General features: G+C 54.3%; 9 protein-coding genes across 9 annotated transcripts; 5 read left to right on the top strand and 4 right to left on the bottom strand.

The window, feature by feature from the left end:
- Positions 1-49: 49 nt before the first annotated feature.
- met16 (phosphoadenylyl-sulfate reductase (thioredoxin)) lies at positions 50-1,025 on the top strand (the record flags this gene model as incomplete). The annotated part of the gene is made up of 2 exons (XM_025667843.1): positions 50-218; positions 277-1,025. The coding sequence occupies 2 exons, from the start codon at positions 50-52 to the stop codon at positions 1,023-1,025; spliced, it is 918 nt and encodes a 305-aa protein (XP_025528993.1).
- A 3,180-nt stretch (positions 1,026-4,205) lies between these two features.
- Positions 4,206-6,423, top strand: sC (sulfate adenylyltransferase). Its single transcript, XM_025677504.1, has 4 exons — positions 4,206-4,535; positions 4,776-4,921; positions 4,996-5,065; positions 5,128-6,423. Exons 1-4 carry the CDS (start codon positions 4,396-4,398, stop codon positions 6,254-6,256), a joined length of 1,485 nt encoding a protein of 494 aa, XP_025528992.1. The 5' UTR covers positions 4,206-4,395; the 3' UTR covers positions 6,257-6,423.
- Positions 6,424-6,579: 156 nt separating this feature from the next.
- BO86DRAFT_336473 (uncharacterized protein) lies at positions 6,580-8,702 on the top strand. Its single transcript, XM_025668914.1, has 2 exons — positions 6,580-8,270; positions 8,325-8,702. Exons 1-2 carry the CDS (start codon positions 6,637-6,639, stop codon positions 8,476-8,478), a joined length of 1,788 nt encoding a protein of 595 aa, XP_025528991.1. The 5' UTR covers positions 6,580-6,636; the 3' UTR covers positions 8,479-8,702.
- A 287-nt stretch (positions 8,703-8,989) lies between these two features.
- On the bottom strand, positions 8,990-11,575 carry BO86DRAFT_398464 (uncharacterized protein; the record flags this gene model as incomplete). Its single annotated transcript, XM_025673558.1, has 2 exons — positions 8,990-10,233; positions 10,291-11,575. 2 exons carry the CDS (start codon positions 11,573-11,575, stop codon positions 8,990-8,992), a joined length of 2,529 nt encoding a protein of 842 aa, XP_025528990.1.
- A 1,059-nt stretch (positions 11,576-12,634) lies between these two features.
- On the bottom strand, positions 12,635-13,535 carry BO86DRAFT_61111 (uncharacterized protein). The gene has a single exon (XM_025677503.1). The coding sequence runs from the start codon at positions 13,291-13,293 to the stop codon at positions 12,817-12,819; it is 477 nt and encodes a 158-aa protein (XP_025528989.1). The 5' UTR covers positions 13,294-13,535; the 3' UTR covers positions 12,635-12,816.
- A 687-nt stretch (positions 13,536-14,222) lies between these two features.
- On the bottom strand, positions 14,223-15,348 carry BO86DRAFT_388307 (uncharacterized protein). Its single transcript, XM_025671821.1, has 3 exons — positions 15,055-15,348; positions 14,892-14,989; positions 14,223-14,805 (listed from the first exon to the last, which is right to left on the bottom strand). The coding sequence occupies exons 1-3, from the start codon at positions 15,241-15,243 to the stop codon at positions 14,301-14,303; spliced, it is 792 nt and encodes a 263-aa protein (XP_025528988.1). The 5' UTR covers positions 15,244-15,348; the 3' UTR covers positions 14,223-14,300.
- Positions 15,349-15,798: 450 nt separating this feature from the next.
- On the top strand, positions 15,799-16,595 carry BO86DRAFT_61096 (LYR motif-containing protein). The gene is made up of 4 exons (XM_025677502.1): positions 15,799-16,027; positions 16,118-16,282; positions 16,393-16,455; positions 16,510-16,595. Exons 1-4 carry the CDS (start codon positions 15,977-15,979, stop codon positions 16,561-16,563), a joined length of 333 nt encoding a protein of 110 aa, XP_025528987.1. The 5' UTR covers positions 15,799-15,976; the 3' UTR covers positions 16,564-16,595.
- Positions 16,596-16,968: 373 nt separating this feature from the next.
- On the top strand, positions 16,969-20,130 carry BO86DRAFT_388304 (uncharacterized protein). Its single transcript, XM_025671820.1, has 2 exons — positions 16,969-17,138; positions 17,261-20,130. The coding sequence occupies exons 1-2, from the start codon at positions 17,127-17,129 to the stop codon at positions 19,967-19,969; spliced, it is 2,721 nt and encodes a 906-aa protein (XP_025528986.1). The 5' UTR covers positions 16,969-17,126; the 3' UTR covers positions 19,970-20,130.
- Positions 20,131-21,462: 1,332 nt separating this feature from the next.
- BO86DRAFT_310163 (putative histone-lysine N-methyltransferase (Ash1)) lies at positions 21,463-24,189 on the bottom strand (the record flags this gene model as incomplete). The annotated part of the gene is made up of 4 exons (XM_025667848.1): positions 21,463-22,225; positions 22,277-22,476; positions 22,532-22,905; positions 22,971-24,189. The coding sequence occupies 4 exons, from the start codon at positions 24,187-24,189 to the stop codon at positions 21,463-21,465; spliced, it is 2,556 nt and encodes an 851-aa protein (XP_025528985.1).
- Positions 24,190-24,320: the final 131 nt, after the last annotated feature.

Raw genomic sequence — 24,320 nt, 5'->3', positions numbered from 1 at the left:
ATTCTATCGCCTCTTGCCCCTCTCTATATTAGCACTACTCCTAGTCAAGATGCCTGCCAAGATGTCGGACAACTACCCCTCTGATGGCGAGGCCATTGACTCCAGAGACTCTGGTTATGTCAGTGGCAGCTCGAGTGATGACTATTCCCCTGAGATCGTCTTCACCAAGCCACACTTGAAGTTCCTCAACAGACAATTGCAATTCCTCGAGCCTCAAGGTCAGTCCGGGTCCTTCCGGGATAGTCCTGCACCAAGTAACTAACAGCATCGATGCAGATGTCCTGAGATGGTGTGTCACTTCACTGCCTCACCTCTACCAGACCACTGCCTTTGGCTTGACTGGTCTGGTCACTATCGATATGTTGTCCAAGTTGGCTGTGCCCCGGCCTCAGATGGTCGACCTGATCTTTCTCGATACCCTCCACCACTTCCCCGAGACCTTGGCTCTGGTCGACCGCGTCCGTGAGAAGTACCCTCTGAACACCATCCATGTCTACAAGCCTCAGGGCTGTGAGACCGAGGAGGACTTCGCTAAGAAGCACGGTCCCCGCCTCTGGGAGAAGGATGACCAGTTCTACGACTGGGCTGCCAAGGTTGAACCCGCCCAGCGTGCCTACCGTGAACTCAACGTGCACGCCGTCCTCACTGGCCGCCGCCGTAGCCAGGGTGGCAAGCGCGGTGACATCGACATCATCGAGGTTGACGAGGCTGGCTTGATCAAGATCAACCCTCTCGCCAACTGGACCTTCGATCAAGTCAAGCAGTACGTCAAGGAGAACAACGTCCCTTACAATGAGCTCCTCGACCGTGGCTACAAGAGCATCGGCGACTACCACTCCACCCAGCCCGTGAAGGAGAACGAGGATGAGCGCTCTGGACGCTGGAAGGGTCAGGCCAAGACCGAGTGCGGCATCCACAACCCCCGCTCCAAATACGCACAGTTTCTCATGGAGATGGAGCGTAAGCGCCAGGAGGAAGCCATCTCGCAGGCTCTTCAGACCTCCCTTACGACTTCTGCTCAATGATTCCATCCCGAGATCTGATTTCCTCTTCTTGCATATACCACGGCGTTCACATTCCATCGGAGGTTTAGCGGCGTTCACATAGCCTTGATATCACTCTTCTGCTCTTTACCTACGACTTGCTGTTTCCTGGGCCTGGAATTTTGGGACATTATGTGTCATGAATCTTTTGTCTGCTGCTTTCTATCCAAATGTACATAATGGGAACCGAAAACCATCCGACCAACCCTGATCCTTCGGGACTACTGTACATACCGGGTCGGCGGAGAAATTATCAAAAGCACTCGGTACTTTAATGACTGCAATACATCAATCTACATAAAAAAATACTTTCTTTTTACGATTAACAGAGTATGTTGCTTTCTCTATTGACTTGGAGCAGTATACCCGTGTTTCCACTAATTATGGTGCCGCCGCTGTGGGGTCCTGAACCACGCAAGATTCTCATCTGAGACACCAAGCAAGGAGCGCTGTATACATTAGATCCCACACTGGGAAGAGTTTTATACATCTCTGCAACAAGAAACAGCGCCTGTAGAAATGGACTACCATTATCGATACACAAATTTACAATCGGCAGTACTTCAGGAGAATGAGCTTGAGGTTGTCGGTATAGATGCACTCAAGGCTTGGAAGAGATACTTCGATCGAGATCGACTGCAACACAGCATTGTCTTTACAATCACGTACTTTCGTCTAAATGAGAACTTTTGGCTTCTGGAACAGCTTTGGTGATCGATCGCCAGTCGATCCTGGCTATGTCATTCGAGTTGTGAGACATCCTGACACAGCCAGTGATCTTATCTTATCAATCTGATCTGTTCGTAGAGAAGGGTTACCCACCAAGACATGCACTTTCAATCACAGACATATCCATGAACAGAAAGAGAACCCAGCTCAACCCATTTTCTACTTACGTGATAAACGGAGGTTAAATTAAGGCTTTTGTCCAGACTCCCTAACCATATACAGGAGGGTCTAGCTCTTCTGGGGTGACGTATACTTGTATCCACTGTACAACAATCGTGTCAAGCCACAACGAACGACCCTGTTGCTGGACCATGACTTCGAGATGACTTCTAAGGTACGGAGACGATGCTTGCGAGTCCAGCCAGATCTCATGATGCTACGTACTACATCCCATTTACTGCTAACCCATGGCAGCGGCGGCATCTAGGCCGTACGTAGTCTAAGAGCTGCGGCATGTCTACCACCCACTCTCAACCAAATGAATTGGTTTAGTTTTCAGATTGCAACACTACCAGATCTGTGTGGCGCGTCTCAGGTTTCCAGATGTCAGCCGTGTACTGTGCCGCGATGGACCCTGAGACCCTGAACTAGGCAGCCACGAACCTCTATCAGGACGCGATGGAGTCATGGACAGTTCCATCTGCGGGCCGCAAGGCTCAAGCGCATCCAGGTCACCTGGGGGGTGGTTTGAACGAACCACCTGTCCCGGCAGGGTCTATGTGCTACCCTGTCGAAATAAATGCTCGGTATCGCATCATTTCTCGAAACTCGGGAGGCTGCCGACCCTAGTCTCGGCGTCTAGAGATGAATCCGCCCAGTAATGCTTCCCGGCACCCATGACCATGGATTCGAGTCCTTGCGCATGATATTCGACTCTTGGCGAATAGTTCTTTCATGAATGCTCGACTATAATGTGGTGTTGAATACAAGCAAAGGTTAGGGCAAGCGGGTCACCTGAGCGGCAACATGCCAAGATCAGCCCCTCCTCCCCAGATGGCGTCAGCGATCACGCAAGCCGGACTGGGGATGTCGTGATTGTGTCTGGATACCCACGTGACCCACCGTGCCTGGGATCGGAGACGGGGAAGGGGTTCAACTTGAGTAACGAATGCCTGAGCCGATCCGCCGATCGGAGAGGCTCATCCCAACTTCGTTTCATCTCGGCTTTAACAGCTGCATGAGGATTATTCAGTCGGGATGCTGGGGCGCTTTCCCCGACACATCTATTACTACGTGTACTCATGTTAATGTTGACCTCCCCCTGAAAATCATGGCTTTTTGCGGGTTGAATGGTCTGCCATGCTTGCCTCGGATTGCCGTCGTGGGAGATTATGTGGCTGATACTGGAGGTGCACGATGACGACGACGCTGGTGCTTTTCTTTGCTCGGATCTTCGAGGGACTCGTGTCTTGGAGCAATCAGGGGGTGTTTGTGGGGAAGAAGAGGAAGTCATAGATGGACGGAATTGATTGATTGATACTTCGTATAGTTCAGAGATGCTCAAGCAACCAAAGATGGTCTTCTAGAAGCAGGCTAGAAATAAGGGTACAAGCATAGCATGCTCAAAGCCTGGAATGGCGCAATCGGAGGCAGACATCCGTACGACTGAGGGGCAAGACGAAGGCAAAAAAAAAAAAAAAAAAAAAGAAAGAAAGTCAGGTACATCCATCCATTCTACAGTTTACAGTTTGCAATTGACACAAGTGACGAGGATAACATACGTAGACCCTCCCCGAACCAAGAGTCGCGTTGCTCCACCATCTGACGAAGCCTGGATTTCTCGATTGTCTGGCCATTTTTAGTCTACCATCCCATAGAAGAATTTCCTTGGTCTTGTTCAACCAGGTTGTTTTAGTAGTAGTAGTAGTATTAGTAGTATTAGTAGTAGTAGTAGTAGTAGTAGTCGTAGGGCCAGTTTATCTCCGCGGGCATTTACTTAGTAACTTAGTCCCCCCCCCCTCTCTCTCTCTCTCTCTCTCTTGCTTTTTTACTTGTTCCCCCTCCATCCATTCCCTTCCCTTTTTCTTCCTGCCCCTCCTCTCCAATTTATAAACTCCTCTTCCTCCCCCTCCCCCCATTCGGAGTTCCCTTTTTTTCCTCCTCTCCCTCTTACATCCTCCTTTCCCCTCCTCACATTCCCTCCATACACCATGGCCAACTCTCCTCACGGTGGTGTCCTTAAGGACCTTCTCGCCCGCGATGCTCCCCGCCACGACCAGTTGGCCGCCGAGGCCGAGATTCTCCCCGCCATCTCCCTCACTGAGCGCCAGCTCTGCGATCTGGAACTCATCATGAACGGTGGTTTCAGTCCTCTTGAGGGTTAGTCGGACACTCCAGGTCCCTCCAGGTCCCTCCAGATCCAATTGCTACCGTTGGATTGCGAACCATTCGCAGGCTAACTTGAACCCAGGTTTCATGACCCAGAAGGACTTCGACGGGTATGTTACCATTGCATCGCATTTACCATGCTACAAAATCAAGCGCTTCATTCAACAAAACTTGGTGTCGAAGTTGTGAAGTTGTTGGGAAGACATTGGAAGAGATGCGAGCAGTGTGCTGATCGTCATCTCCGCTCTCTAGTGTTTGCGAGAACTGCCGCCTCGCCGATGGCAACGTCTTCTCCATGCCCATTACCCTCGATGCCTCCCAGCAAACCATCGACGACCTCAAGCTTAAGGCCGGCGCTCGTGTCACCCTTCGTGATTTCCGTGACGACCGCAATCTGGCCATCCTGACCATTGAGGACATCTACCGCCCTGACAAGTGAGTCAATACCCAGTTACTGTCTTGTGGACGTGTGACACAAAAAAAAAAAAGTTCCCCGGTGCTCGCCATGGCCTGATCGACGTTTCAAAACCAAGTTGAAGCGGGAGTGGCATCGCTTGGCGTTCCGTCGGTCTACGGCAAGCGGGCGTTACAGAGTGCCGGAGACTTGCAGATAGTGGGTCTTGATGACGCGGTTGGACGGTTGAGCTAACCAGTGCGCTTTTACCCCTGATCTAGGACGAAGGAAGCCAAGCTGGTCTTTGGCGGTGATGAGGAGCACCCTGCCATCAAGTACCTGAACACCAAGGTCCAGGAATTCTACATTGGTGGAAAGCTCGAGGCTGTCAACAAGCTCAACCACTACGACTATGTCGGTCTTCGCTGTACGTCGTCATCACCATCCGTGCGCGGGTATCTGAAACAATAAAGCAGAGCGCCAGACTGACCTAGCATCCAGACACTCCCGCGGAATTGCGCGTCCACTTTGACAAGCTCGGCTGGACCCGAGTTGTCGCTTTCCAGACTAGGTATGTGTGGCTGATCTAGACTCCGTCCTCCTTGCCCCAGGACCCGACTAACGCTCCTTCAGAAACCCCATGCACAGAGCTCACCGTGAACTGACTGTCCGCGCTGCTCGTGCCCGTCAGGCCAATGTCCTGATCCACCCCGTCGTCGGTCTGACCAAGCCCGGTGACATTGACCACTTCACCCGTGTCCGTGCCTACCAGGCTCTCCTCCCCCGCTACCCCAACGGCATGGCCGTTCTCGGTCTCCTGCCCTTGGCCATGCGTATGGGTGGTCCCCGTGAGGCCATCTGGCACGCCATCATCCGTAAGAACCACGGTGCCACTCACTTCATCGTCGGCCGTGACCACGCTGGTCCTGGTAAGAACTCCAAGGGCCAGGAGTTCTACGGCCCCTACGATGCGCAGCACGCCGTCGAGAAGTACAAGGACGAGCTTGGTATCGAGGTCGTCGAGTTCCAGCAGGTCACCTACCTGCCCGACACCGATGAGTACCGTCCCAAGGACGAGGTTCCCGCTGGCGTCAAGACCCTCGACATCTCCGGCACTGAGCTCCGCAACCGCCTGCGTACCGGTGCCCACATCCCCGAGTGGTTCTCCTACCCCGAGGTTGTCAAGATCCTGCGCGAGTCCAACCCTCCCCGCTTCAGCCAGGGTTTCACTATCTTCCTTACCGGTTACATGAACTCCGGCAAGGACGCCATTGCTCGTGCTCTTCAGGTCACCCTGAACCAGCAGAGCGGTCGCTCCGTCACCCTGCTGCTCGGTGACACCGTCCGCCACGAGCTCTCCTCCGAGCTGGGCTTCAGCCGCGAGGACCGCCACACCAACATCCAGCGCATTGCTTTCGTTGCCGGTGAGCTGACCCGCGCCGGTGCTGCCGTTATCGCGGCCCCCATCGCTCCCTACGAGGAGTCCCGCAAGGCCGCCCGTGACGCCGTCACCCAGGGTGGTGGTAACTTCTTCCTTGTTCACGTCGCCACCCCTCTCGAGCACTGCGAGAAGACCGACAAGCGCGGTATCTACGCCAAGGCTCGCCGCGGCGAGATCAAGGGCTTCACTGGTGTCGACGACCCCTATGAGGCTCCCTCCAACGCCGATCTCACCGTCGACGTTTCCAAGCAGAGCGTTCGCAGCATTGTGCACGAGATCATCCTCATGCTCGAGAGCGAGGGCTACTTTGACCGTAACTAAATTAGCTTAGCGTAGGCGCTTTCGGAAAACTTTTGTGATTTATTTTTCTTGTATCAGGGTATCATGTGGAATACAGGCAGGGCTTGTGAGATCCAGGGTGATTTAGAAGGACCATTGTCTATAGAGATTATTGACTTTGAATATTATTATTGATTCCCCCATAGTAACTATGCTACTCCGTATTTATGCTCAACTGCTCAATTGCTTTTGAAGACGGCGGGTGAAAGTCACCAAACTAAGCCCGATTGAGACAGAAATGCAAACACGCGAAACACCAGCACCTGATGGGCTCTTCCGTCTTTCAACCTTCAATCTCCACAGTTCAAGGATTCCTCCTCCTTCAGCAACACAATTATTTGTCACAACTCCAATCCCTGAGGATGTTTCCTCCTCGCATGTCCGTCTCTCGAATAGCGGGCTTCAATCGCCCGCTGCGATTGCCCGTGCCACACAGCTCTCATCACGTCATTCGACGACCATTTACACAGACTTCGCGACAGCTCGTTCTAGCCCCGCCGCCCAGTCGCCCTCAACTCGACTTCCTCACGCCCACCTCCACCAGCCTCCCTCTTCCCCCGTTGTCCATCCACCTCCGCCGGCATGTTGCCCGTCTCATCTCCACCGAGAGCCGCAACTATTACCGCCGACGCATCTCCGGCAGCCTCAAGCTCGCCCTCTCATTCACCGCCATCCTCCTCCTGTTCAATGTGGTCCAAATCGGCGTTAACCAAGCCGAGCTCGAACACCAGTGGCCCACGCCGGACGAATGGTCGTGGAAGAACCGCTGGCGACTGCGGTCCGCGCAAGCGCACCAGAACCCGGAGAAGATCGGCAAGCTCATGACCGACTGGGCCATGGTCCGGAGTTTCCTGCGGGACCTGCTGGAGCAGCTCGAGGATCCGGAAGGCGAAGGCAAGGGCATCGTGGACCAAGCCGAGGGCGGATTCCTGGTGGACGGGGTTGGGAAAACGGGCTTCGACATCACGGCCAAGAGCGAGCCGTGGCGACGGGGCTACTACCAGGCGCTGATGGGCGCCGCCAAGGCGGCCGAGTCCCTCGAAGGCTGGATGACGGATCGCAAGCAGCTGATCTCGGCGCCGGCCGAGTACGTCGTCGGGCCGTCCAACCCGCGGCCGAAGCCCATGCCCACGAAGCAGAAGAAGGTCCTCCACGAGGCGGACTGCGAGCCCGCCTCCCCGCCGCCGCAGTCCTTCTACGTGAAGATCCTCACGACGCGCGGCTTCACCACGGGCCAGAAGGTCGAGGCGGCGCTCGCGTACGCGGACTGGCTCGCCTACAAGGGCCTGGCCGCCACCGCGGATGAGGTGTACCAGTGGGCGATGGACATCGCGGTCTCCGGCAGCACTTCGTCCAGCAACGACCATCAGCAGATCGTGGACCCGCAGACCGGCATCCTCCGCAACGACGGCCAGCACTTCCCGTCCGAGAACATCCTGCGCGTGTCGACGGCGCAGGCCGTCCACCAGGCGCGCCAGGGCCACCTCCCGGCCGCGCTCTCGATCTTCACCTCCGTGCTCAAGGCCCGCCGCTCCATCCCCGCGGGCGTCGGCGAGCCCACCACCGCCTACACCCCGACCCTGCCCCGCTCCCCGGACCCCTTCCGCTCCTTCTTCAACAAACTGCAGACCACCCTGCGGCCCGCCGCCTACCCGCCCCCGCCGCCCACCGGCGACGCCCCGCCCGCCCGCACCCCCGCCACCGTCTGCGACCAGGCCGCCCTCATGACCTACATCGGCGAGATCCTCTTCGCCTCCTCCTCCCAGGAATCCGGCCTCGCCTGGACCCGCGACGCCGTCGACATGGCCGAGGCCACCCTGCTCGAGCTGGCCGCCGCCGGCTCCGGCTCCGACCCCGAGCCCGTCGCCAACGCCCGCTGCGCCGACTGCCTCCGCGTCGGCCTCGCCAACTGGAAGACCATGGTCAACCAGCTCATCGCCCGCGCCGAGCAGGAGGAAGACGAGGCCGTCGAGAAGGCCGCCCACCAACGCACATCGTCTTCGTCATCGTGGTCATCGTGGCTCCCCCTTCGCGGCAGCAGCAGCAGCAGCAGCGCAAGCCTGGTGCAGCAGAAGATCCTCGCGCGCAAGCGCTGGGAGGCCGAGGGGATGATCCTCGATGAGCGTCGCGCCCGGCTCGACTGGCTGGTCGAGGACTATTCGCCCTACGAGGGCTTGGCGCCGAACGCGTCGCTCTTCACCTAGTTTTTGTCCTGCGGGTGTTGAGATGAAACTGTAGGATCTTGACGCGTCTGTTTTGCTTTTTGGTGCTTGTGTATACTTGAGCCTTGGTTGCGGGAAACCTCGGGTTTCTTGTTTTGTTGCATGCATGCAGGTTGGAGTTTTCGGGGGGGGGTTGCGTTGGTCTACTGTACATAAGGAATTTTCTTTGTTACTCGAATCGTTCCAGATATGGGCATATGTGACGGGGTAGGTCAGTTGATACCTGCCTTCACTATTATGAATGATCCTTCTTAGGAAAACTGCTCCTAATCTGTATTGATGGGCTAGGGTAGGGAACACACAAGAACAACTTCTCAGATACTCTACTACTCCCCAACTAGGCTTTATACTTGAGCTTCAAAAGAGTTGGTTTGGGTCGGGCAGGTTTATTGACATTGCGAGCGCGAGTGCTAGTGCTAGGAGTACAAGTGGGTTTGATATTATGATGGATTGCGCAAAAAGGATTGAACCACTAAACGTTCACACACCAGTGTCATCCTCCGACCACGTTCCCATTCGGCAAGGTGATTTGGTACTGATCGAAGTTCAGAGTGAAATTCCCCTTCACGCCGGCGGGAGCCAGGTCAATGGCGTGGATGTGTTTCGACTCCTCGGTATACACATTCGTCAGGTACAGCTGCAGGTCGTTCCCCGCGAACGTGGCAGCCGAGAGGGTGCCGGTCTCCTGGAAAATGTACAGGACCGAGATGCGAGCGAAGGTCAGGGCTTTGCTTGTGATCACCGTGGTTGAATTGGAGGATGAAGACGCAGCCGCCGTGGACGTGGGCGAGGAACTTGCTGCTGCTGTCACCGTCGAGGTCGTTTGGGATCCGGGATGGCGGACATCCGTGGCAGTCGCTGCATGAGTGGCTGTTGCTGCTGTGGCGGTGGCGGTGTCCGTCGCAGCTTGTCCGGTAGTGGTCGGTGGGGTGTCATCGAAGATGATCCCGTTCTCTGTAGCAATCGAGGCACGGGCAGCAAGGACTTGCGTGGGCAGGTTCGGCGTGGCCGAGGTCGGCGGTGGTTGTTCGTAGGCAAAGGGCAGTGGGTTGGAGTTGGAGGATTCCGTCAGGTCATACCAGGGAAGGAAAGCACGGCGGGATTTACTACTGCTGCTGCTCGTCGAAATGCCGGAGAAGGACACCAGGCTATTCTCGGTCGTGCACGAGACATTGTTCTGGCTGAACAACGCCATGATAGTCGTCTCATCCAGTGAGATGCTGTAATTCTGCTGGGCACCTTCAAATAAGTCTGGAAGATCACTACCCATGGTGGCACTCTTGTTGTTGATCTTGGCTGTAACACAGCTGGCATCGCCGGCAGTTGCGCAACGACTGCCTGTAAACCCATTGGCGCAGACACAGGAGCAGACATTGCCGCTCGAAACACTGACACCGCCATTCTCACACGGTGTTGTCTTCGCACAGTCAGACCCGCTCGACTTGTGCTTGAGAACGACCAAGCAAACAGGGATTAGAACAGCGGCCAAGATGATGACGATGATAATAACACAGACAAGTCCGAAAAGCCATGGGGGCATGCCACAGCAGCGGCGGGCCTGCTTTGGTTGGGCTTTTTCCTGGTCCACTTCTTTGGGGGGCTCGTTGGAGTGGATTTGATGTAGCGTGGACCTTCGAAAAAAGAAAGGCCAGGATGAGTGAGCACCGTCCTGTACCGCAGCAGGGGGTGGGAAAGATGCTAGAATGCTCTGGATTGATCCCGAGTTACGTCTCTGATCTGTTTATCGTATCAGCATTCTGTGATATAATGATCAGACACGACCAGGCCACTTACGAAAACGAGGGTTGCCTCCATTGAGTAAGTCGTTTCTGCTTGCAGTTCGGCCATGCTCGAGATTAGACGCGAGTTTGGTCGCTCGGCGAATCAAATCAGGTAAGCTTGTTAGACTTCCACGTGCCTCTGCATCACGAACAGCGGTCATATTCAATCGAGGAGGTCGACGGCCCATTGGCCTAGTTTCGCTTATTGTCGGCGCTGCCTTCGGGAGCCCTCCAACCTCTTTCCTCAGGGCCGCATTGTTATCGTAGGGGCGAGCCAGAGCGGGATGTTCAGCACTCAGATCCAGCATAATTGGCGCTTTCTCCGTCCCGAAATGTGTCGAGCCAGACGATACTGTTGACATGCTGTCGTTCCGCTCTCTTCCAGCAGCTATCTCTTTCAAAACCGCCGCCGTGGCCGCAGTATCGGCCGTAGTTGGTCTGGCAGACACCGGGGTCTTCTCCGATGGCGGTACAGGCGAGTTTGTACTGGGTTTCTGGATTGTGCGCAATGCAGGCTTTCCACGGGTTCCAATACTTGCCTGCCTCAGAAGGGCAGGGGCGGCTACCTGCAAAGAATGCTGTGATTCACTATCATCGGAGTCGCCTTCCAGGTAAGTACCTAATATCTCCGACTCAGCCGGTCCAGAGCACCAACTGGGAGGATATGGTCGACTTGGCGCGTGAAGCTCTCTTGAGATCGTGGGGCTATCGGGCAATTCCTCAGGAATCGGTGAGACGGAGGAACCACGATTATCAGTTGGTCGAGCAGCTGGCATCGGCGGAGCAAGGCCACCCGCTTTTTTCAGCGGAAATTCCGAAGAAGCAACATGCTCCGTGGGTGATGAATGAGCCGTCCCCGGCAGGTCAGTAAGAGAAATTGTACCGACTGACGAAACTCCCGACTGTCTGAATAGGTCCTCGGTAGCAATGGATGCCCGGGGCGTCGAACCTGCAAGAGTGCTTGGGCTAGGAGGGATTGGAATTCTGATTGCTGGTCGCGAAGCATGTTGAATCGGGAGAGGTTGCGAGAAAGACGGAACAGGCCGTTTGATGTTTAGCGGGCTAGGTACGACGTCAACGCTTCTTTCTGAGTACACAGAAGGCGAAGGGCAGTCGGGCCGTGGGGGTCGCTGTGGTGGAGGACCTTTAGGAACTAGTAGTCGCGCGTGGGCATTGGCTACGTCGATCTGCTGAAGGCCATCGTTGGGTAGGGGCCATTGTGTCAGATGAGCCGGATTGGTCCTGAAAGTCGACACTGGTTCTGGAGCTGGCTCGGGACGTTTTCCAGCTTTCAGCATCTCCCTTGCTCGTCGTACTGATCCTTTTCTCTCTACGGGCTCAGAGCCCGTATCCTCTGGGTTAGGTTCCATGTGTTAGCGTGGAACAGGAGGTGATAACTGCAGCAACGCGATATGATGTCGCGGTGAGTGAGTTCGATCCTTGCTAGCGCATAGAACAAGAGCTGGTACCGCTTCGCTGCTGGCAATTGATCGTTGACGAAAGGTAACTCAACCGCGGCGTTGATAAGCGAGCGATTGCAGACACGTTGAGTGGGCGAGACTGATAGGAGTTTGATAAGTCGCGTTTGTCCGTTGCCTGATGACAACAGTCTTGGAATTTCAAAGGAAGGTGGATGTGGTGAATGATCGTAAGGGCACTCAATGCCTCTAGAGGGGACAAGTAAGTTCAATGTTGCAAGTCGGTTGGTGCACATCGTAAACAGCGAGACGATCGAGGGTGCATACCACAAGAAACAGGTCTTACTCGAAAAAAATGAAGGAAGAAGCAGTCAAAGACTCAAAGTCACAAGAACATAGTATAAGACTTGCAAAGTCTAAGAAGAAGCCCCGGCTGGTCACCAAGCCCCTGAGCGCATAGAGCAGAAATTGAAACTCAGCAAGCCTTCATCATGATTCATCTAAGACACGAAATAGGAACTTACAGAATCTCCCACAAAGAAAAGAAGAACCGTCCAAAGGGATCGAAGGAGCCTCTAGCCCTTACCCCCAAGAGAAAAGAGCGGACGACTGGACAGTACGAAGTAAAAAGAGAAGAAAACAACCCCCCGCGCGTGTATAGACGGCAAGCAGGTCTTTGGGCGATAACGCCTCACACGGACGGAAAGTCAGGCCCAGGGGCTTCCGGAAACCCAGCAAACCTAAAAGTCGGAGGTTGATACTAAAGACATTTCATTTCCGTGCTTTGCCCAGGGACTGGACTCAAAGCAGGGTGCGCCGGCGCAAACGTTTGGGAGTCACACCCGTTCAAGTCTAGGTGGAGTTGGAGCCAAAGCGATAGCGCGGAGATAGGCACGGGAGGTCGTTTGTGACGGAAGGGATTCGGTCCTTAGGAGCACCGGATGTCCTGCTAAACTGCTACTAGGCTTCAAGATAGTCTAACCGCCGCAAATATGCCGTAGTTGTTCTCACTTCCCAGAGTGGGTGGTGCCTCGTTTCATGGAGATGCGCCGGACGCAACAAATCGACACCCGCGGGGATGATCAATTGATATGGAATCGATGGTATTTCTTTGTTTCAATTTACTTTTTTCCCCTTCCCCTCGCTTGCAGATAATCTTGCACACACAATGCAAACGGCTGCTGGATTATGGAGACCCCAAGAGTCGCAAGATTATGCATATGGCGGTCATTTTGACCGGGGAAGTCGAATAGGCGAGACGGCAAGGACCATAGACAGGCCAGAAATTGAGATCCTGAGTAAACGGGAGGAGCTAAGGGACCGCAGCTAAGACCCATAATGGAGGAAATACAAGGGACGGCGAGCGGCCATTGGGCGGGCGGGGCACACCCAAGACTCGCAGAGGGACCAAAGAGCATGGCGGTTGACACTAGAGTCTCAGCTTGAGCAAAAGTGCCACTTGCTGGAGAGCGGCATTGCGGCCCTGGAACTTCAACATGAAACCAGTGATGAAGTCCATCCATGGGTGAAGGTCCAATGATGGTGCCGAACGAGCAACCGGAAACACGGGCGTCGGAGGCGAGAATCACGAATCGCATTCACTCCTCAGTGGGCAGAGAATGGGGAGAGTTCCACCGGGAATTCATGAAGCGAGTCAAGCGACGTGTGCACCGCGGGTGATTCGTGCAATGATGTGGTCATGTCCTTCCAGCGGTAGTGCTGACGGCTCCAATCCATGGATCAGCATCATACTGTAATAACCATTATCATTATCACGATTATAATAACAATAATCAAAACAAGGGCTAGTCGGGATTCTTAGGCCATTCTCGCCAGGATAGTCGCTCGGGCACAAGGCCAGTTTGAGGTTAGCGAGGTACCGAAGCCATTAAAATGAATAAAACAGAGTTTATCGCTTAACAGCCTCTGTTATGATGGTACGTATGGTTTATTGTTCTGGCTGGCAAAGATCATATGAGGGACCTGCCACGCGGGAAAGATGCAGGAGAATGGATAAGAATAGTTCCAGTCTCCTCTTTTTTTTTTCTTTTTTCATTTATTGCGGGACTAAACCGAGTGGAGGATGGATATGATGGATGATGAGGAGGAGGAGGAGGAAGAAGAAGCAGAAGAAGTACGGAGTAGAAGGCAGCAGGAGAAGAAGAGAGAGGGACGGAGGCAGGCGGAGATGAAACAGGCCGAAAAAAAGAGAACCTCAGGCTACAAGCAAGTCTTTCTCTTCTCTTTCGCCCTCTCTCTTTTGATCCCCCTTTTCCTCTATGCCTATCCCTAGAAGTGGTTCATAGTCTAGTTCTAGTTCTAGCTCTAGCATCCTTCACAAGTTCACAACGCTATCATCTCATTATCCTGGGACCTGGGTCCATTTGACTCCATCAACCATTTTACAAAAATAGATCGGCTCTGTCTACAGGACTGACAACCGGCGAGATCCGACAATGTCTCTACAATCCCGAAGAATTGATTGAAGGTGGAGCTGAGGTCTTCTAGAGCTCATTAAGAACATGTCCATAGCTCGCTGGTTCATATACAAAGACTCCATCTTCCGATGTTCGTGCTGCGGCTATGTCTGCGAGGACATCTTCACTTATTCTTGGCCTATCGCACTTCTTACCTTCTTAATCTGCTGCTCCACCGCGCGCATCTCAACAACAACATTGGCCAGTTCCGAGACCTGGCCCTCGACAGCTCCGGTGAAGGACTCCTGCGCGCTACGCAAAGAAAGGGGCACCAAGATCCCGTACCAGTAGATCGGATCCGACGACCGAAAACGCTTCTTCGCCTTCTTCGACTTCGTATCTGTCTCCACCCCTGCTAGAGGAGTATCCGCAGCGATTCCTGAGGCAGCAGCTTGGTTTGTGCTTTCTCCGATGTCCTTGGACCCATCGTCTTCTGCATTTGCAGTACCTTCCGTTGAAGAGGATTCACTTTCGTCGTCTGTGTTGGATCGCTCATTGGGCTGCTCGACAGTAACGGATTCGATTGCGAAGTTATGCTGGAACCCGCCTGTTGAGGGAGTCTTCTTCCGAGTTTCTTCTTTGGAAGTCGAGTCGGCCCCCGAGGCTGAGTGGGAGGCCGCTTCTTGTAGGTTCCTGTATAGGTGCGATATATTGATTGGTTAGGCGTTCTGCTAGACAGGAGGGCACTCTCGGAGAAACCCAGGTGTGTTGGGACTCACACTCTCCTTGTCGCCTTCATGCGCTCATCGTAGTAATCTGCTCCGTATCTGCGCCCAGTTGAACAAACAAAGTTTGCATGCGCGAGGGAAATGAACCCCTGGTGAATCTTAGCGATTGTCTGCCAGCGACGTGTGGTAGCGCCATGCACAGTCGCAAACATACTGAGGACAGTCGGGCACCCAAATCGGCTTGCAATTGTTGATGCTGATCTAAAAGGTGAAGGTACCGCTCCAGCAAATCGTCCAGCATCTGCAGATGATCCAGTTGCTGTTCAGGCTTCTCTTCATTGGAGTCATGTTCCGTGGAGGGTGAACCATGGCGGGAAGCCGGAGGGGTCGGGATCTGCGCCATTGGGTTACAAGCAGTAGATATAGAAGATCAGATGTGAGCCAGATAGAAGATCAGAGCGCCGATCAGGAGTTTCTTTTGGATATGACAGGCGCTGGTTGTTTTGGTGGAGGAGGACGAGGGGGGAAGCTTGAAGGCGGCGGAGACCCCGTGGAGGAAGGCCGGGCGGGCGACTAACTCCGTCATCGCAACCTCCGCCGAACACCAAAAGAATTTCCCGAGATTCTCCATTAATTGTTCCCTGCCTTTTCTCTCCGCGCCTCCTCCTCCTTTGGCCTCACCCTTCCCATTTTATAATTGAGCCTACCTGTTGTGTCTCGTTTAGTTCATTGTGTGCTGAACTGAACACCTGTGAAGTCTCCTCAGGACTAAAAACGTGACCCGGTCTTTGGTTTACTTGCTCCGAACAGCGTCTCTTCCGACGCCACTTCGACTTGCGCTGGTTCTCAGGTAACTTTACCCCTCTATCCGACAATCCTCGCTACTCCAGACGCTCTGAGTGATATTGGCTCACTGATCACGGTCGGTTTGGAATGGCTCGCCACATACTGACTTGAGTTCGTTTCTTCTAGACACTTCGCAGTCCAGCATTTCGGAAAAGACGTGCTCGGAGATAGCCGCATTTGGGTCTTTCAGGCATCATCCATCTCAGCGATTCTCTTCACTTCATCCTTCCTCGTTCAACTATCTTATTCTAAAACCACCCCTCTCCACTCTTATCTAAAGCCCTATCATCATGTCTGTCCCTACGATCGGGCGCGATACGGCCTTCCAGGTCCGCTCCTTGGTATGTTTCCTTTGTTGTTCATGGAGAGCCGGATTATGTCCTGTGGCCAGCTAGAACTTGGAGACTGATCGCCCATGCTTACTCGTGTAGTTCCGTTCATTGTTGCGTCAGTCCTCCCAGTTCTCGAACTACAACTTCCGCGAGTACGCCCGCCGGCGCACAGCGGATGCCTTCCGCGAGCATCAGAAGGAGACGGAAGATAGACGGATACAAGAATTGATCCAGGATGGAATCCAGAACCTGCGGATGCTGAAGGTTAGTCATACCAGGCGGGTGTCATGGCTTCGGGGTTTCTCGGGCCCAGCATCGCTGCTCCAAGGCACTTCGCCGGTTTTACTGAAGATTGAAACTAACATACAATCCAGCGTCAAACCGTGATCAGCCAGTTCTACCAGATGGACAAACTGGTTGTCGAGGGTCAGGAGACAGTGAGTACTCTTGGGGGATATTCACATCGAAGTCCCAGCTAACCGGGAAACCAGGGCAAGCAAACTGGTAGCGAAGGTGGCATTGTTCGCCAGAAGGATACTGGGTAAGATGGATATCCTCGACATGCTTGTCCAATTCTTACTGACCGGGGCATAGCTGGGACTAAACAAATTATATATGCGATTCTTGATTTGCCGGCGTAGGAACGGAGTTGCTGGGGATTGATCTTGATATCTTGCGCCGCCGATGAAGGAGTGATTGGATAGACTGGAGGTGCTCTTGTAATTTTATCAAAGCCGACTCACCGCGTACGTTGTAGGTAGCACCGATGCTAACTTCTCTGAAAATACCATTCTTCTCTCTCCAACCACTTCGACTTCAACTTCTTCAATGTCCGTAATGTTTGATTGGAAATCAATGGATTCTGCCATCAGCCCCAGTCACGTGGGTCCGGGGGTCTGCTGTTGCCGCCTTCGGTCGCATCGCGACCATCAATCAAGCAATCAACCATTCCCATCCCAAACACTCCTCGGATTCACCGTCACGCTCTCCTTATTCGTCTCGTGCAACCAGGCGCATATCCTCTCTGCATTTTGTGGATGGGCGACAGACCTCACAGTGTGCATTTCATCCAGGCCTGGGAGTGAGCAAGCAGCATCAGACGCTCACGATGCCACCTACCGTAAGTTCCTCGCCGACAGCTTCCATGCCGAGATTAGCACCAACTCCGCGTGTCCCAATGCTCGAACAGAACGGTTGAAATGGGACACAATCTACTATGAACCTAGAATTGACCCTCTGCAGTTCAGATCCTCTCGCTCCGGGCGACAATTCGGTGACGCCGCCAACCGCAACCGGACGGGTCAGGTCGATCACGACGTGTTCGAAGGACTCCCCGTACGACGATGGACGCGCCAGACTCAGACCGTATCACAAGAGCCTAAAAGCGAGGCGCCCGACTCCAATGACGCCCAAGGTCCGGGAGTGCGACCCACTATCCCCGAGCACCCAATGCCCCGAGACAGCCACCTGTTGACCCCGGCGAGTCGAGCGCTCCTGCGTGCAGCCCGCGCAGGCTGCATCTATATCCGACAAGCTTCGAAGGAATTTGAAGACGAGGAGAAGGAGGCGACAGATGGAGAGGAACAACCTTTGATCCAGAGCACGGAACGCAATTTTGTGACCCGCAAGTGGACGTCCGTCCCGAAGCATCTCGAGGCCGTGGAGGTGGAATTCCTTGCCAAGAGACGCCCGGGGATGCCATCTCTGTATGGTACGTCTGCAAACGCAGATGGATCTAGTGCGGGCCCGATGAGGCGGACTCGGTTCAAAAAGGTCGATCCGGCTACAGGGAACATTTCGATATATGAGGCTTGGGTGCCAGAAGGACATAAGATTGAGGGAGAGATTACCGATGACGCTCAGGTCGCTGCTCCGAGTAGCACTGTCACGGTCACTCCGGAGGCCCCCGCTCCAGGAACTGTCATCGAAGGTGTTGGGGTGGTCAACGCAGAGGGCGTCGTCGTTGCGGAAGCCGGTTCGGTGAATGTGATGACACCTCCGAAGAGGCGGCCTCCCCCTCCAAAACGCAAGGCCAAGGGGGTCGGAAAGGGAAGAAGAAAGAAGGTCATGTTCGCTCCTGGCGACGGTGCGGATGCTTCTCAGGTGCATGGGGTAGGGGGGGCTGATGGTGCGGCAGACAAGGAAGATGGCACGGATCCCTCGAGGTTGTCCGTTGACCAAGCCGGCCAAGACGATGACGATGAGGAAGGCAAGGAGGCTGATGAGAGTGACGATGGTGATGAGTCCATGCTTGATGCAAAGACACCAGAAACATCGGTACCACCGACAAGCACTGAGCCCTCAGCTGCTCCGGAACCCCTGCCAACACCGGCACTGGCAGTTGCTGAACCGCAGCCACCAGCTCTCGAAACCCCTTCTGCTGCTGTCTCTGAGACGCCTTCACAACCTACAGTAATGCCACCAGCTCCTTCCGAGCCTTCAGAAGTATCTCTCGGTACCTCCACGCCGGCTTTGACCGAAAAGCCGATTGAAACCTCAGCACAACTCGAGGACGTGGAGATGGCGGATGCCACACCTCAACAGGAGCAAAGCATAAACTCTCCTTCCCTGCAGGCACCAGTTTCACAGGAACAGACGATTCAAGAAAGTGCAAAGACAGCCTCGCAGTCACCATCTCAAAACACACCCCAGGCACTAGTCCCAGAGACACTCCCAACCACCGCAAGTACGGAACAGACTGCTCCGGAATCATCAATAGTTGAGCCATCGGGAAGTGCTAATGAGACAGTTGGGCAACCGACGGAGCAGCCCCAACACGATGAGGATACAGTCATGGAAGATTCCGGGGCCCTCCCGGAAACTGCTCCCAAACCCGACTCTGAACAATCAGCTCCTGAGCGTATGGTTAATCAGACATCCGACGCTCAACCCAATGAAGAAGGTACTGAAACTAAGGGGTCCGATCTACTCTCCTCGTTGGAAGCAAGCCTGGAGCAACCATCAGAAGCAGCTCAGCCGAGTGAGCAAACGAATGAGGTTGAGATGCGTTCAATTGATCAGCCTGCTGTCACAGAGCCAATCGCGGAAAATACGCCTCAGACCACCAGCGCAGCGGCGACTACTGTTAACAACGCATCTGCAGATGTCACCGACTCGGTTTTGGAGCGGCCCGTGGAGCAGCCCGCTGCTCCTAATCAGGCAGAACAGGCTTCTCAGCCACCTTCTGAGCAATCAGGCCCTCAGCCAACTTCTGAAACGCCCGAGCAGACTACAGGACAGATCCCAGACGATGCTGCCGCTCCGGCTGCAGCCCCGGCTGCTGCAGAAGAGCAAGCGGACCAGCCAGCTATTGAACAACAACAGCCTCAGGTTGAGAATTCGACAACTGACCAAACCGCATCGCAGGCCACGGAAGCCTCTGCTGCTGAGTCTGCGGCTCCGCCTGCGAACACATTGGTTGAACCGCCAGCCGAGCCAATACCCGACCAGTCAACATCCACGGAGCAGCCTTCAGAGCCCCCGGTCCAATCTCAACCATCTACCGAAGTGCCTGAGGAGCAAAAGCAGCCCAGCCCAGAGAAGCCTGCTGCCGTTGCTTCTTCGGAGGCAACGCCTACGCCAGCACCGCAGCCATCACCGCCTCAAGAGCAGCCGCAGCAACAGCAACAACAGCAACAGCAACAGCAACCTGAACCCGAAGCCCCCGAACCACCTACCCCATCCACCCCTCCCGTGCCTGCGCCTGAGCTCCCATCAGAAACACCACAGTCCGAATCTGTACCTGAGCCTCAGCAACCTCCAAACCAACCCCAACCCCAAGAACCTGAGACCCAGGATTCGCAGCCCCCCAGCACCATTGCCGCACCCCAAGACCCACCACCAACCGAACCCCAACAACCCCCAGCTAACCCGGAACCCGTGGAATCTGCCCCCGACTCAACCAGCGCAAACACGGATAAACCTGCCGAGGACCCAACCACCACCGCGTAACTTCACCCCCCGAACTGGACGATCCCTCACCGGGAACTTTCCTCCCTAAGCTTCACCGATCCCGAACAAAAGGCGCAAGCAAGGTGTTTTTGGTGCACACGTTCAGTCCCCATTCGAGCCACCTTTGGGTTATCTGGGACCAGGAATGATCTATGTGTGGGGAAACTGTTTTATGTATATGGTTTACAATTCAATCTAAATAACTCTTTCCGCCCCTTTCATTGTCTTAGTCTTTCTTCTTTGCCTCGTGAAGGGGGTCAGTATAGTTTTACTACCGCGGAAGTTGCCAGTGGTGGTTCTCGTATACAGCGCGTCCCGGTCCCGTAGGATATATGTAGGCCGACGAGCCAGTGCCCGTCGATCTACGTGAGCAAGCAGACGACAAATATGTGGTCCGCATATACGGGGGTAAACATGTTGTAACCAACCCTGTCCACCTAGTAATAGCGTATAGTTACGTCCTGAGTATGCCATCACCTGTCCCTTCGACGTGCCAACCGTACTGCCAGAGCACGCATGTCGATCACGTGATATAGACACAACACCCGGGGGTACACCCACAGCACTAGACCACCAGGACAAACAGACACAAGGTACTGTACAGCACAGTACCGCACTGGCGAGGGATCTGATCAACTCACCCATACCGACCGGACGGATGGATAGCAAGTTACTAGACAAATCCAGCCATTGCCGCCCCAAAATATGCCGCCGCACCGGTCACATGACATCATACGCAGTCCAACAATCAACAATATCGCTGGGGAAGGATCGTGACGCAGAGACATTCCTACACAGGGCCAGACGCCAAAAGAAAAGCAGAAAAGAAAAAAAGAACCCCCCCCAAAGAGATCAGAGAAGTTGACTCACTCACATAACCCACGGATGGATGGCATTAACGGGATCACATTAGAGGACGACGAAATCATACATGAAATCAACATACAATTGGGAAGTTGGCCGAAACACCGGGGGAACCTGAGAGATCGAGAGGAATGAATTCCAAGTTCTGGAGAGGAAGAACAAGAAGAAGAAGAGGCATCAAGGTAAGAAGTTTTGACAAAAGTAGAAAGGACAGAAGGGGTAAAGGGGTCGGGGGACGGAGGGGTTTGGTATATTGTTTCACCATGCAATCGATGCAGGCTTGGATAGATGGAGGTAGACGGTTGTCAAAGAAGATTCGCTTCGCAAGAGAAATTAGATTCGATCCAATCCTGAGGGGAATAGGTCTCACAGGATGAAGACGAGAAAGAGAAAAAAAGGGATAAGGGGGATGTAAATCTCGAGTCCATTGCGAGATTGCAAGCAGAAAGAAAAATACGTGAAAATAAAATGCAGTAGAGGTCCTTTCCAAATGTTGTTACCAGCACGCCAAAGGCGAACAAAAAAAGCACCTCTCAAAAAATCTACGAAGGGGTCAGTTACCAGAACTTGAAACGAACAGCAGTTCATCCAAAATTCGAGGGAGCTGCGATTGCGGTATCCGGGAACTTCTATTTCTTGCTCTTCCTCGGAGACGTGGTCTTCGTAGTCTTAGTGGCACGCTGCGGCTTCTTAGGGATCTGCTTCACCACTTTGCCAGGTGATTTGGTCTTGGAGGTACCCTTGCTTTCTTCCTTCTTTGATGTCGGCCGTTTTCGTGAATTCGTGCCCTTCGCTGCTGCGAGAATCTTCGCCTTGGTGGCTGCAGAGGGCCGATTAAGCTTGGATGTTGTCTTTGTTGGCACCGAGGCCTTTGCAGACTTCGCGTCCGGCGTCTTTGGGGTCTTAGTTTGCGTGGACTTCTTGGGCATCGCGGCTCTAGCTTTCGCCTTGGTTGCCTTGACAGTGGGAAGCTTGATCTTGGTTTTCGTGGGTTCAGGTTTCGATGTTCGTTTCGTCGTAGGTGCTTTCGTGCTGGCGAGCGGTTTGGTAGTCGCTTTGGCTGTCTTGCTCGCGGACTTGGTGGCGGCCTGCTTGGAACGAGCAGATGTCGATTTCGACACGGAAGCACGGGCGCGTGCGACCGCCTTCTTCACACCTGCCTTGACTGCTTTGGTCGTAAGAATCTTTCGGTTCTTGGTCACACCTGAAGGGGCCTTGCCGAGCACAGTGCTGGCCTTCCGCTTGATGACCGGCTTCTTCAAGGCGGCCAGCTTCTGCCTCTCGTCTTGCTCTTTTGCGCGCCGGTCCTTCTCCCTTGGTCGCGGGCCCAGGATCCCGCGGCAATTAGAGGCGCCGCATCGACACTGCTGGACATTCTTCTGGGAATAGGGGCTGTCAAACATGTTAGTAACGCCTCTGGCTCGACAAACATTGTCTACTCACTCGAAGTTGTAGTCATAGGTCAACTCCTCCCCGGTCATGATGCCCCGATCGCCAGCAAAGAGAGCCATGCGCGGCTTGCCAGCCACTGTCCACTTCTCCATGCGACAGTTCGGTTCACATGAATGATTCACGAAGCGAGCAATCGACCCCCGAGTAGCATCGATGATCATGTTTTGATCAAAGTACATCAAATAGTAGCACTAGAGAGCCCGTTATTATAAGAGTGCGAGGAGGCCGAAACACGTAAACACAAACCTCATTGTTCTTGTAAACCGTTCGCATTCGCCTCTCACATTCAGTCTGAGTGATGATTTCACCTGTGTATTCCACAATGACTTGGTTGGGCTCAAATGTGCGGTTGCTGCGTACTCCGTAGCCGCGGTCCTCTGTCTTAATGACCTCGACACCAACGTTGTACTTGCCACCAGCTTTGGCTCTGTGCTTGAGCTCTTCGAAACTCCGGTTGCCACAATCAGGACCCAGCCTGCAGTTGCCATCATCACACTCGTACAGCATGTGCCGGTTCTGGCAATCTTCGTCGCAGCCAGTCTCCTCCGTACACATACAGTTCGACAAGTCGATATGCTTGTTTGCGCGCCATATGCTCCCAGCATCTCCCACGAAGACGTCTAATGTTCAAAATTAGCTCGCGGCTCATTAACATTCGTGCGAGAACCGAGGACAAGGTACGTACTTTTATTAGTCTTCCTCCACTCGTCAGGCTTTGGTTGACCAGGGGGCAGCGGCGAGAAAACATCGAACGGAAGCTGGAAGTCTCTTCCACGCTGCAGCAGTCTTTCTCCCGCAAACATGGGCATTGGTAACAGCCGTCGCTGAGGCGGAGCTTCATTCTTGTTATTCTGGCTCTTTCTTCTGTTCCTACTCCGACTTTGACTGGGCGGTCCATCCTCGCGCTCTTGTCCGGTGTACAATCCATGAGCCAGCCAGCGCTTGCGTTTGAAGCGCGGCACGGGGGGTGGTGCAGGTGCCGTTACTTCCTGCGTGGTGTTTCCAGCAGCCTTGGCCGCAGCAGGCAAGTCACTTTCCGAGAGCCGTCTCTTCTTCGACAAAGGATCACTGGTAGGTGCAGAGACCGGCTGCTTTTCCTTGCTGGGGGCGACAACATTGCGCGGTCGTAGTCCGGACCGACGCTCGCCGCTGTCTTTGCCCTTTTCCGTCTGATCACGCGAGCGCTTTCCCAGGACGCTGGTCGCCCGGTCCACCAAGTCCGACGCCTTCTCCAAGAGGCTCAGCCGTGAGGAGCGTCGGGTGGGCTTAGGACTGCTCTCCTTGACAGCTTCCACGATGGTTGTAACCTTCTCCTGCGCCTTCTTCTCGTCCTGGGCCAGCACCTGCTCCACGCGCTTGCGGAGACTCCGTCGCTGCACAGACGTGGTAACGTCCTCGGCCGGCGGCTCCTGTGACGATTTCTCGGAAGCCTGCGTCTCCGGGGTCATGGGGTGATTGCCAAGGCTCGACTGCTCGTCGGCCCAGAGGGTTGTTTCCATTACCGCTATGCTGTGGCGGAGGTGGGAGGCGGAGGAAGAGGATGATCGCTTCGGCTTCTCCGCAACGGAGGGTTCACCATGACCGGGAAGTGATTGATCGTTCTCGTCTTCGAGAGATGAGCCATTGTGTTTACCCGCCCCGACCAGATCGTCTGGTCGGAGTCCCCCCCGCAGCGAAGCGCGTGTTACACGTGTTGATCGTCGGCGTTGAGTCGGTTTCTCTTCGTGGGACGCGTTCTCATTGTTGCTTGAGGTCTCGGAGCGACTGTTCTCGGGGGTGAGAAGTTGTTCGGTGTACTCGAATGTCATTGAAGTGTCTGCATGGTCATGGGTGTGCTTCTGGAGGTCTGCAAGAGTGGCGGGTGTTGCGGGAGACGCGCCGGACAACCCAGTTGAACGTTCCATGGTGAGAATCTTGGGGGAGAATCGGTATGCGGTGAGTATACCAAAGTCAAGGGTACTAAGTAAAGATCAACAAGTTAGCGCTTGCGAGAGAGATTGACGGTCCGCAAGCAGAATGAGTCAAATCCAAACTG

The sequence above is a fragment of the Aspergillus japonicus genome, assembly GCF_003184785.1.
Source record: "Aspergillus japonicus CBS 114.51 unplaced genomic scaffold BO86scaffold_16, whole genome shotgun sequence".
NCBI classification, from domain to species: domain Eukaryota; kingdom Fungi; phylum Ascomycota; class Eurotiomycetes; order Eurotiales; family Aspergillaceae; genus Aspergillus; species Aspergillus japonicus.
The sequence above is the reverse complement of the archived record's forward strand: the minus strand, read 5'-3'. Positions and strand labels throughout refer to the sequence as shown.